This window comes from Emys orbicularis, chromosome 11, assembly GCF_028017835.1.
Source record: "Emys orbicularis isolate rEmyOrb1 chromosome 11, rEmyOrb1.hap1, whole genome shotgun sequence".
Taxonomy (NCBI): Eukaryota; Metazoa; Chordata; order Testudines; family Emydidae; genus Emys; species Emys orbicularis.
The window spans coordinates 12,186,593-12,202,411 of record NC_088693.1 but is presented as its reverse complement, the minus strand read 5'-3'; the positions used below and the strand labels follow the sequence as shown (position 1 = coordinate 12,202,411).

Below are 15,819 nucleotides of genomic sequence, written 5' to 3'. Positions count from 1 at the left end.
TGGGAATACAAATAATAATACTCATACCTTCCAAATTTATGAATAAAATACCACTTATTTTCTATTCATTTGGGACCAATCTTACATATAGTATAGTTCCACATTTTAAAAAACAGCCTGCCGGAATAAAATCCAATTACAATGCGTTTCTCCAATCCTTTGTTGTGTTTTATCTATGGTCCTGAAGTCCTTAGTCATGTGACTCCCATCAATTGTACTGGAGTTTTGCATACATAAGGACTTTGAAATTGGCCCACACCACCTATATTTTTAGAAGTATCCACTATTTATGGGCAACCTTGTGTCACCCTTACTCATGTTGAGTAGTACAGTGATTTCAGTAGGACTATTTGTGGAGTAAACTACTCAGTGTCAGGTTGGCACACTCTAGCCCTTTAGTTGGCTCAGTTATTAGGTGCCCAACTTGAAGCAAAATGTTGATTTTCTGCGGTTCTGAGCAACCACTGCTCCAGCTGAAGTCAATCAGAGCTTGGGATGCTCAATGCCTCTGAAAAAAGTAGGCCCTAGGTTTCTCAAGTTGTGCACCCAAAATTTTGAAAATTTGGGCCTATATTTTGTAAAACCACAAATATACCATTCCCTCAAACTCAAACAACTTCTTATACAGTCCCTTCATCACACTTAATATTTGATAAATGATTAATATTTGATAAATGATTAAACTCAGAACCTTAACACATATGAATTAAGCCAAAATGTGTGCTCTGAAATTACAGCTTTTCCCTATTTTAGCCTGGCCTATAAGACTTTTAGTTAAACACTATGAGTGAAATCCTGGCCCCACTGAAGTCAATGTCACAACCCTCCTTGATTTCAATGGGATCAGGATTTCACCCCCATCTGATCATAAAAGGTTAATTGGGAAAGTGTTTGATTGCACATATACATATTATTTTAACTTTCTCTTTTCCCTTTTATCCACCCAGAAAGACCCTAGTGATAATGAGACTCTCAATTATTATAACCAGCATGTACTAATCTACTTCTCTGATTCACTCCTTAACCTCTCTGGAAATAATTAATCACAAAGAAATTCAAACCTTTTGAAATCACTCCAACCTAGTGTCACAATTTCTATTCAAGCTCATATAGACATATCTCCACAGCTCCACAACTGGCTGGAATTATGGAGTTGTTAATATTGGTTGTAACCATGGGAAAGGGTCATTTCATGTGCTGTGTTATTGCAGTGTGTGTTTTGGCACATACTCTTTCTTTCTGGCTGATTTCCTTTTTTCTTCATTAACCTCGTGATTTGCATCTCGCAGCTTCACCTCCCGGTCTGAAAGACTCGCTGGAATGATGTCCAGTTCCAGGTCCTTGTTATCCTATAAACAGTAACAACACAGATTTTAAATTGGGTCTAATCCCGGTGCTACGTAATAGGCAGCACATTCACAAGACTAAGTAGATAAAAAGGAATAAAAATAGGACAAAACTGCCAAAGATAAAATGAAGCAAATTCAGAGATAAACTGAAGAATTAAGGAGTGAGAGAGACATCAACAGCACCCTTTATTAATGCTTCACCTAGAGAGAATTTTTTAAAAATTGAATGACTACGTATTAATAAGGTCTTTATCATTATGTCTATCTAGGAACAAAAGTAGAGACAAAGAACTTGGGCATGGCTACACTTGCAGATGTAGAGCGCTTTGAGTTAAACCAGCCTTCGTAGAGCGCAGTAGGGAAAGCGCTGCAATCTGTCCACATTGACTGCTGCAAGCGCACTGGCGTGGCCACATTTGTGGCACTTGCAGCGGCATTGGGAGTGGTGCATTATGGGCAGCTATCCCAGCATGCAAGTGGCTGCAACGTGCTTTTCAAATGGGGGGTAGGGTGGAGTGGGACAGGGAGTGTGTTGTGTGTATGTGGGAGGGAGAGAGAGTGGGTTTTGGGGGGGCTGAGAGCATGTTAGCATGCTGTCTTGTAAGTTCAGACAGCAGCAGACCCTCCCGCCTCTTTCGCTCACATACAGCATTCCACAGTAATGGTTGCTTTGTCTCGGAGCAGATAAGTATGTCGGCTGTCAGAAATGGAGCTTTGAAAGGGCATATCCGCATTCCTGCAGTGATTCCGAAACAATGACAAGAGTGGCCACTTGACTTAAAGGGATTATGGGACATTTCCGGAGGCTGATCAGAGCGCAGTAATGCAACACCCCGTTCACACTGACGCCCGGGCGTTGTAGCCAAGGCGCATCAAACGTTATTCCACTCACCGAGGTGGAGTACCAGGAGTGCTCTAGCTGCGGAGTCAGAGCGTTCTACGTGCCTTGCCAGTGTGGATGGGTAGTGAGCTAGGGTGCACAAGGCTGCTTTAATGTGCTTTAACTCGCAAGTGTAGCCAAGCCCTAAATCTGCTTACCTTACACCTAAGGGGCTAAATTAGTTCAGTAGTACTTTACTCCACAAATAGTGCAATAATTGGAAGTGAGGTATTATTCCCTGTAAAGATATTTCATCTCTAGCCTAAGATTAGATCAATTTGTTTTAAAGGGACTATTCACCTGAGTTAGGAGAACAGAATCTGATCCCCAATCTAAGTCAATAGGTATTTATCCTATAACGTGTTCAGAAAGAAAGGCCTCTTACTAGTTCCTTACAATACCAGGTGCAATACCTGCTTTCAATTATCTTCTGCTCCTGGCATTCCAATCTAGACAGTGATTAGCAAGGGTGCATAAAACAGAGGCCTTAAACGTGCCTTTAAATTATGGGTTTGCTGGTGATGACTCTGTGTCCTTTGCTTCTTCATGATAAAATTAACTTGGATTGTTTTACCTGATTGATCTATTACCCACTCCTCCCCAGTATCCATATAATCTCCCTGTATTATGGGCGTAAGCATTTGTGTAGAAGGCTCTTCCTTCTTCCTTCTCATCTATGACTCTGTTAGCCTATTGACCGCCGATGAGTAGCTTTTTCTCTGTAGGTAGAGCTGTTTCTGGATTGGTTGGTATAATATCAGAGAAGGACATTGACTTACAGTACCTCTGTATTGATTCCAAGGGCTTTTTCCAGTGAGTAGCGGTATTTCCCCATCCTCAGAGAGAAGTCCCGATAGCGTTTGTCAACAGTGGTGACCCATTTCCTAATTTCAGCAGCATGTATATGTCCTTTTTCTATAAAGCTGTCAGCCAGCTGTATGAGAAGCTTCACTTTCTCCTTGGTTTGCTGCCCAAAACATGGTCCGTGGTTATGACAGGTTTATTATTATTTCCTTTGATTTTAATTCACACAGCAGCCAGATGCAGTTCACAATCTTACACATACTAAAATAAAGACTATTTCATAATACGTACAGTCCAGAAGCTTTAAACTCCCGCCTGTCCTGCAGCAAGGCAATGCCATTTTTGCAAGGAAGACTCAGTGTTAATCAATGGAATTCACCTTGCAGGGTGGGAAATCCCCTGCATGAAATATGGAAGGTTAAGGCTCCACAACTGTACTCACAAATGCATAAAGGAAAAATATGATGAAAGGTTGACAGACCTTTTCTTTCTTAACCTATTACTTCTTGTTTTGATGCCATAAACCCTAGCGAAATATCAAATCATTGTTTGTAATGGCTGTGATTTTGGACAATGGATAACATTTCAAGTTTCCCATCATAATATATACACAATCATTCTGAATCCATATTTAGGAACTCTTTTAAACATTTTGTCATCAGTACTTCAAAACATCAGCTGGGGAGGTGGGCTTGAGTCATTGATTTCTGCTTTAGATTTGAATCTGAATGAAATTTCTGGCATGTTTGTGTGGTTAGATGTTGATAGATGTTTGGCTGTGTGTGTGTGTTCCCTGTGTGTGCTGCCCCAGCCCTGCACAGACAGCTGGCACAGCAGACCTCGAGCAAACCACCCAATGACCACAAGATCAGTTAAGGGACGAAGGCACCCAGCCAGGTTTATTGTCGACAAAGCACGGTACTAGTATCCCGCAGACTCTACCGGACCACTAATACATGTATGCCCATAACAATGGACGCAGCTCAGTCAGTGGCGGGACTTTCCACTGCTCCCTAGGCTTGCCAAAGATACTCCCTCTGAGATACATCTTTATACCCTGATACAAACAAGTTAGTACTGCCCCTTTGACATAGTTAGTTACTGCCTCCTGATGTCGCTAGTTATCACCCACCATTTTGTATATGTTAGATTGATTAAAATATTTCTATTACGTACTGTCATCCTGACCTTATCTTTTAGGAGGGTTCAGTGTGTTCCTGTTATCCTTGGGGAATGTTTTTGTACCATCCTTGATATCGGGATGTTCTACTACCACTTGATATCGGGATGTGTTTGCATAAGCACTATGTGAATAGCACTTCTTAGGAATGTGTATTTCTGCAATATTAGCCCTGTTCTTGCCAAATTCTGTGAGCAGGTCCTGTGCCAGGCCTCTAATACAAGGGCTTATGTCTCAGGCTCTCTTCCTACTAGTTTGAATATGGTTTGATCAATTATAGAGGTCGCAGAGTCCTACCCAAGTACTGGATCCAGATGTAAAACAATGCTCTAGTTCTAATCAGATTAAAAACTAAAAAGGTCCCGAGATATAAAATTCAGACCCAGACTTCCAACTTCTTCAAGTTCTATTCTAGTCAGGGTCTTTTACTGCCACAATCACCATGGGATCTGGTGTTTATGGATGTTTCAGATCTGGGGTTTTGGCTCAGTCCATTATAGACAAATGGAATAATAATTACATTTAGAGCTGGATTTTAAGTCTGGATTCCAAACTCCCCCCAGAAATTGAAGGTGTCTGGATGTAGTATTTGGGCCCGGTCTGTTTGTGGGGAAAACTGCTTATAAAAGCAAATGTCTAAAGTATACAAATCAAATTGAGTTCCATCGGTGCCTCAAACATTAATCTTCAAAAACAGAGTGAGAGTCAATCACATCTCCAAAGTCCATCTGCCTTCTGTCCTGAAGAATACGGAATGGCCTGCTTTTCAAAGGTGAAGAGCACCTGCAGCTCTCTCTGAAATCAAAAGAGCTTCAGATGCTTGGCACCTCGGAAAATCTAGCCATGAATGTACAAATGTATGTTTTACTCCACAAAACGTCCGGGAGATTTCAAACTTAAAGGCAGTTCTAGAAGTTTCACTAGCAAAACACATGAATCAGAGAGTCTGTGGCCACCTCAGTAGCACTAGAAAATGAACGGAGGCAGGAGTGGCTGTGAAGATGACAAATTGTTTCACTAAATTCAATTTCACCCTGTGAGAAGGGCACAAAACTATCAGTGCCTTTGCTCTTGCATCTTCACCTTGGACAAGAAAATATTGTGGCTGGAAAATGGCTTATTGACATCTTATTTCTGGGAGGGCATACATTTTCCAGTTGCTTAAGGCACCGAAAACCTCTGAGAGCTGTTGCTTTAAAAGAACCCTGCCTTATACCCACTTCTCTCTTTTGTCATTAATCCCCATCTTCACAAACAACGTATTCACAAACTTTTATAAGAAAAAGAAGGGAAGGAAGATGAACATGAAGTCTGTGATAGAAGCCCACACAAACATGGACATTCACACGAAGAATTAAGGAATATCAATTTCTATACACAGTGGATTGAGGATGCATAACACTGAGGCTGGTGCCCTGCTGCAGTCAGGCTTAGCAATTTAGATCCTTATCTATGACTGTTAATATCCTTGTGAATTCAGTGTATTTTCTGTCTCTAAATTAACTTCGGTTTGGATTAGTTTGCCTGAAGCAGTTCCAACCCCATCATCAATCTATGACAACCCCAGATTCCACAGAAATGCTCCACAGAAATTAATAGATTCTTGCTAATGAAGCTCAGGATACAACAGAACTAATCCTGGGAATTTACAAACCCATTCATTAGAAGTACTTCAGTGGGATCAATGGAGCACTTCTAATGAATAGGATGGTCATGAGTAGGCAGTCCAAAGAGAATCAATTAAACAAATTGCAATAGTAATTACAGAAGGAACATTCATCGAGGCCAAGGTGACCTCAGCTATGTTAGGCTAAATTAACTATTCAATTATTTTTTACAAAATTGTTTGTGGCGGGAGTTTCACTATGTCTAAGTTAGAAACTTGATACCTGTGAATTATTCCTTGTACAAATCAGCTCGCCCTGCTTTAGAGCAGAGCAAAACTACCCCATCTCCAAAAAAGACAGCATAAAAATCCACTTTTTGTGCCCATGACTGGTTAAAAAATGGTATGTCACAGTTCTCAAAAGAAAAAGTTCCCTCCTGGGTCAAGAATGTCAACAGCAGATTCCAGAATCCGGAGAATATTTATTGCACAGTTCTAAGCCCCTGAAAAAGGGAGTGTGAAATAGGAAACAGGCTCACGAAAGGCAGATGCCATAATTAGAATGTTGTTACTGTTTACCTTGGCGGGTACTCTGAATTCCCCATATTCTTTCAGGAGTTCCTGAGTTTCTTCTGCAGATTCCCCTGTGGAATTGTGAGTAGAGAGGTAATATTCGCCTGTTTCTTGGATCCAGTCTAAGGCCTGGGAATGGCAAAAGCAACCAAAGAAAATTAAAAAATAGGTCTGTGTATTTCAAGAATTAATCCTTTTATGAAAACTCTTACAAATGAAGGATCTCGGTTCCAGTGGGACCTTGCGCTTTGTGTATTAAAACATACTCTAAGGACACATCAAGAGAACACATCAGTTAACGCAGATGGCCAGATTCAGAGGGGATATGTAAAGTGGCATAATTTGCCCGTGAGTGAGTTAAGGGATTTTAAGTGAGAGTAACTTACATGTGGAGGAAAAGATTCTCTGGTTCAGCCACACTATGTTCAGTGGCTAAACACAACCCAGGGATCCCCCTTACAAAGGTTGAATCTTGAGGGGGTCAAAACACCTGGGTTTCCAGCTGCTTTGTACTGGCAGGATGGCACAGTGCAACTGGAGTGGGGCCAGAAAGGAGGCTTGTACTAGGAAAACCAACTAACAGGAGAATGAGCGAGAGTCCTCCCCACCCCAACTCTTACACCTATTAACCTGCATTTTCTTATATTGTTCAGCCTCCTCGCATGCAAGTTGCACAAATGTAAGGCCTGATTCTCCATTGCCTTGCCCCTTGTTTAGTGATTTATACCTGTGCAAAGGGGGAGAGAAAGGATGAGAGGAAGGAATGTCCAGCGGTTAGGGCTTTAACCTGGGATTTGGGAGACCAGGGTTTAATTCCCTACTTTGCCACAGAATTCCTGTATGGCCTTGGACAAGTCACTTGGGTATGGCTACACTGAAATTAGACACTCCCGGCTGGCTCATGCCAGCTGGCTCGGGCTAATGGGCTGTTTGGTTGTGATGTAGATGTTTGGGCTCGGACTGGAACCCAGGCTCTAGGACCCTGCTAGGTGGGAGGGTCCCAGAGCTCCAGCTGTAGCCTGAGCCAGAACATCTACACTGCAATTAAACGACTCCTTAGCCTGCGTCTGGCTAACCAGAGTCAGCAGGCACAGGCCAGCTGCAGGTGTCTAACCCTAAGTGTCTCTGTGCCTTAGGTGCTCATCTGTAAATCAGGGATGACAGTACTTCGTTACCTCACTGGGGGTTGTGAGAATAACAAAATTTAAAAAAACATATTTTGTGTGGTACCCAGATACTAAGGAAATGGATGTCATATAAATGCAGAAGATAGACAGATAGCCCGATCAGAATTCTCCTGTCATTCACACAGTAAGCACTTTGCACTACTATAAATAACTACAGAAGGCCAGCCACTCCCAGGCTCTATTCAAGCCCAAATTAATGCTGTTAAGTTTGCAAATGAATTGTAGCTCTGCAGTTTTTCTTTGAAGTCTGTTTTTGAAGTTTTGTTGAAGGATGGCTACTTTTAAATCTGTTATTGAATGTCCAGGGAGATTGAAGTGTTCTCCTACTGGCTTTTGTATGCTCACTACAAAAGCAATTTTCCCTCTCTTGGTATCGACACCTCCTCATCAATTATTGGGAGTGGACCACATCTACCCTGACTGAATTGGCCTTGTTATCACTGGTTCTCCACTTGTAAGGTAACTCCCTCCTCTTCATGTGTCAGCATATCTATGCCTGTATCTGTAATTTTCACTCAATGCATCTGAAGAAGTGGTTTTTTACCCATGAAAGCTTATGCCCAAATACATCTGTTAGTCTTTAAGGTGCCACCAGACTCCTCATTGTTTTTATAGATACAATGATATATAAAAACCCCAGACAGGACTGGGTCATTACAGTACCTGTTTGGCACTGCGCTCAAAGACCACGTACTGTTGGCACTGATCTAATCTCCGTTTCTTCAAAGTCCAGAAGTGAAGAACCCGGTTCTCTCTCTGCAGCAGCTCGCTCAGAATGGCTGTGGGGCCAAGCAGAATGGCTCTGTAAGTGGACGCAGACATAAACCAACAAAGACTGAGCTCATTTCCCTGTCACCAGAGTGAACTTGCAGGAGTAGAGCCCTTCAGACCATCCTTCTTAAACAAAACATTGAGTTAAAAAAGGCTGGTGAAAAAAAATACAAAACAAATTTTGTGGGATTTTCTTTTCAGTTGAAAAATCAAAATTAGTAAAATTAGTAAAAATTAAACAGTTTCAGTGTTACCGGGCATTAGTGAATTTGTGGGGGGGATAGGGAAAATGCCAAAACAGAGTTTCAGATTGAGTTAGATTTAGTGCCAACATAACTTGATGCACACTATTGTTGCACCTTCATTGAATGTTCTATCCTGCTGCTTCACTTGGGCCTGGAGTGATGGAGACAGGGGAAGAAAAGATTCACTTCTACTCTATTCTGCCTGGTGGAGGGCTCGAGACTGCCCAGCATCTTGGGCCAAGCAGGGGAAATGACATTTTAGAGGTGTCAAGTATTTCTGCAGAATTTAGGGAGAAATCAGGTTTAGTCCTCAAGAGAAAATGGTGTCCCTCCTCTGCAGATATAACAAACTGGTGAAGTTCCATTACACAAGGGGCATAAGGTTTGAAGAGCCTGTGAAGGGGATGGAGACTCCTGAGAACAATGTGCAGCCCTTTACAGTGAACTTTGGTTTGGGGGGGGGGGGTAGAGATAGGACCTGTGGATCAGCTATACATTGATTCACTTACCTTTGCTCCCCATGGAGAGGAGGTGGTATGAGGGCATTATGGAAATGACTGTAGTCTCAAGCAGGGCCGGCTCCAGGCACCAGCTCAGCAAGCAGGTGCTTGGGGCGGCCACGGGGAAGGGGCGGCACGTCGGGCTCTTTGGCGGCAATTCGGCGGCGGGAACCTCGGTTCCTCTCGGAAGGAAGGACCTGCCGCTGAATTGCCGCCGAAGAAGAAAGCGGCGCAGTGGAGTTGCCGCCGATCGCGGCTTTTTTTTTTTTTTTTCGCTGCTTGGGGCGGCAAAAACCCTTGAGCCGGCCCTGATCTCAAGGCCAAAGAGCAGCTGAAGTAGCTCTGCTGCTGCCCTAAGGAGGTATATGTTTTCTCATACCTCGCTATCTTTGCCAACCCAGGCTATATAGACTTAATACTAGGGACTAGAACCCAGGACTTTCACAACCAAAGCACTGGCCTCAACCTCTTGAGCTAACAGAATGATTAAGAACAGGTGTTACATCCCACTTGAGAGGGATGTAACACACTTAGCCAGTGTGTCACACATACTAGTTTAAAAGAAAAGATTTGCTAGCCAGACTCCCCATTAGAAAAAGTTGAAACGTTCATTTTGACATTTTCTAAATGAAATGTTTCAACATTTTAATCCAAAACCACTTTTTGCTTTGAATCTTACTTTCATAGATTCATAGATTCTAGGACTGGAAGGGACCTCGAGAGGTCATCGAGTCCAGTCCCCTGCCCGCATGGCAGGACCAAATACTGTCTAGACCATCCCTGATAGACATTTATCTAACCTACTCTTAAATATCTCCAGAGATGGAGATTCCACAACCTCCCTAGGCAATTTATTCCAGTGTTTAACCACCCTGACAGTTAGGAACTTTTTCCTAATGTCCAACCTAGACCTCCCTTGATGCAGTTTAAGCCCATTGCTTCTTGTTCTATCCTCAGAGGCTAAGGTGAACAAGTTTTCTCCCTCCTCCTTATGACACCCTTTTAGATACCTGAAAACTGCTATCATGTCCCCTCTCAGTCTTCTGACAACTTTCATGTTGTTATTTTTTTAAAAGGTAAAAACACCTCAAAACAAAATGAAACAGTTTGTTCAACCTGTAATGAATTTTTTAAATTTTTTCAGTTAGCTGAAAAATTCAAAAACATTTCATTTCAGATTAATCTAAAATGACTTTTCCCCCTCTTTTTCGGTTTGGCCGCTGAACTGAAAAACTGATTATCTACACGCTCACATAAGGACTACACACTAGCATAATGTTAGGCATGTGTTTATGTACTTTGCTGAATCAGGGCCTAAACAACTTGGCCCATCATTTTTCATAGATGCAGAAATCATAGAGTGACAAAATACAAACAATTTTTCAAATTCATTAACAACTTAAGCTAAATATGAGATTAAATCTGGCACCAATAGAAAAACTAGCATCCATAGAAAGAAAAAAGTGTCTTTTGTAATGATCAAAGGCATTTTTATGCTCTTACTGAGTGCAAATAACCCAGGTTTCTGTGCTCTTGTTAATCTATATAATGTCTGCATTGCCATTAATCTACTCCTTTCTACAACTTCACAAGTAATTCAATAATAAAAAATTTTGCTTAGTTCTGCAGGTTCACTTTGGCTCGTCTTTAGCAGCACCTTACATGATTGCTGGGGACAGATTAGTAACTGTTCGATTAAGAGTGGGGAAATAGGAGTGGAAACACAGCCAAAAACTTTGACTATATCATCATGTTGCAACAATGTTCTTTTGACCAAGTGAAAGAGACTAGTGAAGGACAGGACAGTTGGTTAGTGCTTGCTGTGGCAGCGTGATTTGGAATACAAAAAATGAATTGATACGAGTTGCATTCCGATGACAAGCATATTTTGATTTTGATTTTCTGCTTGTCTTGGCAGGAGAGGAGTGTATTGAGATCTTATACTTGATTTGTGTCTATTCATACTTTCATAGGTTTTAAGGCCAGAAGGTATTATGATCATTCTGTCTGACCTCCTGTATCACGCAACTCATGGAACTGCACCCTGTCATTCCCATAGACTTCATCCAAATGAGAGGAGCCACAGAGCAGTGTCTTTCTGATGTCCATTTAACATTCACCAGAGTTAGTGTTTTATATGAGAAACTCAGTCTAATGGAGAAAGGAACTCCTTCATAAAGATCCCAAGATGTTGTTGTTAAAGTTATCGATAATGGATGTTGTTTCAGTTATAGTAAGTAGTAAGCTTCTGGACTCCTTTATGACATGTCTAGAAGCCTTAGGGTGATGAGAATCTGACATCTAGGTTTGTGAGAGAAAAAATCTTAATGCTGCCATTGCATCAATGCACCAACCTTTCACTTGCTGCTCAGGCCCCCTGGTATGGCTTGCTACTCCAGGCATGCTGACATTGTTCCTGTGAATGTACTTGAGGAATACTTCAGCGTTCCTTCGTGCTAATGTGCAAGCCTATGGAAACCCCCCAGAGAAGAGTTACCATTGCAAAAGTAAAAATAAAACAAGAGGAAATTTATTAAATAATGAGTTTTTCTCTTGACCTCCAGAAGCAGGTGCTCATACATGAAAGAATTCTGGAGAACAACATCTGACAGTCACATGTTCCACACATCACCTACTAAACTAACAATCTCATGGATGGTGCATTACACAGTATTAACTATACCTGGCTATTTAGAAACAATGGCTGATTTAATTTCCTGAAGCAAATTAATTATGATAATAAAGTAATTGTGCAAAGATCTGGTACAGAGCATACATTTTTAATCTAGCAGAAATCGACTGATAAATTTATGAATGTGATTGTATGATAGGGTTGCCTGCGATAACAAGGACTGAACTTGATGACACAGGAGGCCCCTTCCAGTGCTATGTGCCACTTAATGCCTCATGAAATTTGCTCATTGCATACCACAATGAGTGATCTATATATTTCACTTTTTAAGATTGGCCTATGTGAGTAGTTTCAAATAAGTATAGTCATTTGTAATGGGTGGCAGGCTCTTGGCTAGTTGACATTCAAGCCAACCAGCTCAGCAGCTCATATGGTGTAACACCTGGATGGCAGGCAGAAAGCCCAGAATCAACCCTGGTGCTGCCCCCTGTGGAGGTGAAATCTACTTCATGCATCTCTAATTCATTAGTTACATGGAATTCTAAGCATTGTAAATAAGCACATATGAAATGCCTTGTACTATCGGGTATTTTAAATTTTCACAATAAATAATTGTGCGAACAAATAATATTTAGCGCTTGTGTAGCAACTAACATGCTCCAACTGTATTGCAAACATTCCCTAATTAATCCTTGCAATGCCTCTCTCAGATAAGTATAACTATCCCCATTATACAGGTGGGAAACTTGCCCAGAGGTTACATAGCAAGTCAGTAGGAGAGCTGGGATTAGAATTTAGAACCTCCCGCCCTGCAAGTGCAAAAACATCGCTCTAAACTGCTCTGCCTACTATAATAATACTTAATAATCCTGTTCTTCCAAGCCTGAAAGAGTTTCCGAGCAATTACAGAAGTAAGACTGGACCTTGAGAAAAGCCTCCTTCTGTTCCAGATGCTTGCTGATAAGGGGGATGACATGGTCTATCTCAGCTGCTGGTCCAAGCTTATCCCGACCTCCGCACCAATCTTCATCCCTTCTGTACTCCTGTTCCAGACTCTCCAGCACACTGCACACCTGAAGAATGGCCCCAAAACACAGCAGCTCAGTTACCGGAGTCATAATCAGCAACATAAAGATTAATTAAAAGCTGATTAGCTCACTGTTAGACCAGTCAAAAGTGTTTCACAGATAAGTATTTGGGATCTCAGGCCATGGGAGCAGTGCCATCAGGGAGTGTTGGATATATGGGTGCAAAGGGCCTCTTCATAGAAGGCCCTATCATCCATTCTTCACACTAGGGATCCCTGCAATTTGGAGCTGTGGTCTGTAACTCATCCTGATTAAGGAGGAGAAATCCTACTCCCCCTCTAAGGAATAACAGGTGAGAAACCCTGAGGTTTATACTGGGATAGAGTTCCATCCGGCCCCAGAAGATCATTCAGGAAATGATCCCTATTCAGGAAAGGTGCTTTGACATGTGCTTAATCCCACTGAAGTCAACAAGATTTAGCACATGCTTGAAATTAAACACATGCTTAAATACTTTCCTGAAACAGAACCTAAATCTGGAATTAATTTTCTTCAGCTGCACATTAGGTCTTGTCTGTGGCCAGTTTCGGTAACAGTTGTTTAGAAAAGGTTATAGTTTAAATTGGTGTAACCCCTCAGTGTTGATATGGTTCTACTGGTATAAAGCTGTTTAGCTATAGCTTACTCTGGTAAATTTACCGGAATGAGCCAACTAAACAGTATGAAAATGGTGTGCAGAGCAGCCCTTAACAGCAACAGAGCTTTTGCTACTGTGAAAAGACTGCATGCGGATAGTGACAGACTGGGATTCTAAGTGCCCTACCACCCATGTGCTAAATCCCATTGACGTCAAAAATATGTCCTTCAAACATTCTCCCAAATTTTCAGTGAAGTTGGATTTGACCATGTTCACACGTTCTTACACACTTCCCACTAATATTCATCTGAACAAGGCTAATGTTCAGAGGAAGCTTCTATTTGTGAGAATGTCTGTGTGCAAATGTGCATGTTGACACAAGGACACTTATTTGCGCAGGAAGCGTGCCAGGTGCTGTACACAGAATAAGCATTTGGCTTACCTGCTTTTTATTTTGGGGTTCTTGAGGGCATCGAAATGTTTTGGAGTACTGGCCCTGAGGCAATTAACCAAACAAGATGAACAGCGTTGTGTACATGCCTTTCACAAATAGGACTGCCTCATATATGCAAATGTCATTACTCTTTGTTACCATGATGAGGAAAGATTAGCATAAAGTCTGTTGTAAACACAGTCAGGAAGGAACTAGGATAACTTTAAATCAGGGGACCAGAGGGGTAACCAGAACAGCTGCTCTGGAACAGAGTTATGGAAAAGTTCAAACATTTCTTACAATTCCCTAGCTCTAGCATCTCTCCCACAGCTGCTCCCTACAGTGTTCCCCACTCCCTTTCTGAGAGTATCAAAGCCCCAGTTACTTATTCAGGCTATCCTCCTGTGTATAAAAATTATTGAAATCTAATCAGGAAACAGAAACACCATGTGACCTAGATGACCAATCAAATAGCCTGATTGTTGATGAACGATTACTTGCAGAGAACAGTTTGTGAGCTGAACTATCTTTACACCAAACATTCACTGAATAAAAGCAACCAATGAGCAAACTGCTGGACATGGCAATATGCTCATCAACAACTTGCAAGTGGAAAAGGGTCTCGATTTGACAAATAAACTACATATATTTTGGCCAGCGTGTCTCACTGCATAAGGCACCAATGTGTCCCTCAGTGGGGTTTTTTCTCAGATCCCTTTAGCAGCGGTAGCTCTTTTCAACCCTATGTATACTAAGGATAGTAACCGGGTTCAAAAGTCTTGCCAGCCAAAGGCACATGTAACAAGGTTTGCATTTACATTGAACATGGTTACAAATGCATTAAACAAACCATGTTGGAGACTAGCCAAGGGGTAGTTTGTAACATGGGGGGGTTAGAAAAAATCCCTGTCCATAATGGACAAGAAACTGTGCTACCATCAAATCAACTACACCCATTACAGGGCATGGTTCTGCTCCTAATGTGGCAGGTCCTGACAGGGCCTGTCTGGCACTCTCAACTGCATGAACTAACTGCAGGGGTCAATGTAAATCACTGTTTCCTTTTGTATACCCAACCCAAAGATATGCAATGTCCACGCCAGCACAAACTGCATGATTGTGCTAAGTTAAACCATCTGAGCATCCACATGAGAAGCCCTGGGGTAAACAGACCTAATTCCCATTGACCTCAATAAGAGTTGCACTTGTTTATGCAAGGGATGAACTAATCCAACCATACCAGAAGCCAGTTCGCATGCACTTTGCAATATATAGACTCCTGGAACAAGGCAAGGTAGAGCTGATATATGATTCTTACCATGGTGTACATTGTCTTGCCCTGTATTACTGGGTTAGGAGTAGCCACTCTATAATTTATTTCCTTATTTTTTTGGTACCAGGATGCCTAACTAGTATTGATACTTCAGGCCAGGGCTCATCAAAAATTGTAAATGTTAAGTGGTAGCAATTTAAAAGGAAAGAAACAAACAGAGCCCTTTACAAAATATTTGAAATGAAACAAGAAAAATAATCTAAATTCTAAACAAAAATATTGTGGTTTCAGGCTCTTTCCCTCCTTCATCCCCTTTCTCTTTCCCTTTTTCCCCCTGGGGGAAGGGGAGAGAAAAAAACCCCAACTCAATATTGTTCATATCATTTTAATGAAAAGAAGAATGGGGGCGGGGGAACAAAAGTTTTCATATAGTTCAACGTGACATTTATCAAAAAAAACCCTTTCAGATGCAACAATTTTGACCAGCTCTACTTCTGGGTTTTGTGCCTGATATTCCAGACTCTCCATCCATACCTTGGGGACTACTCAAGATAAGGTAGAAGAACCCTAAAGTTGAAGCTCTGTGCTATGCCCCAGAAAGCTACCATGGCCTGTAATTGTGAAAGGGGATTGGGAGCCAGTCAAGGTCCTCTGCAGATTAGAGCGTAACCAAGTGACTAGGAGGCAGATGGCACTAGTTGGTACAATCAAGACCTTTCCT

The 15,819-nt window shown here is 41.7% G+C and overlaps 1 protein-coding gene across 1 annotated transcript in view; it reads right to left on the bottom strand.

Annotated features, from left to right (window-relative positions):
* The window catches only part of KALRN (kalirin RhoGEF kinase), a 730,922-nt gene that overhangs the window by 214,682 nt on the left and 500,421 nt on the right, over positions 1–15,819 (bottom strand). The window contains exons 18-24 of the mRNA XM_065413425.1: positions 12,651–12,800; positions 11,450–11,564; positions 8,243–8,358; positions 6,399–6,521; positions 3,014–3,196; positions 2,911–2,919; positions 1,231–1,349 (exon numbers count right to left, since the gene is read on the bottom strand). Coding sequence (XP_065269497.1) covers positions 1,231–1,349; positions 2,911–2,919; positions 3,014–3,196; positions 6,399–6,521; positions 8,243–8,358; positions 11,450–11,564; positions 12,651–12,800 — 815 coding nt within the window. The remainder of the gene's footprint in view (positions 1–1,230; positions 1,350–2,910; positions 2,920–3,013; positions 3,197–6,398; positions 6,522–8,242; positions 8,359–11,449; positions 11,565–12,650; positions 12,801–15,819) is intronic.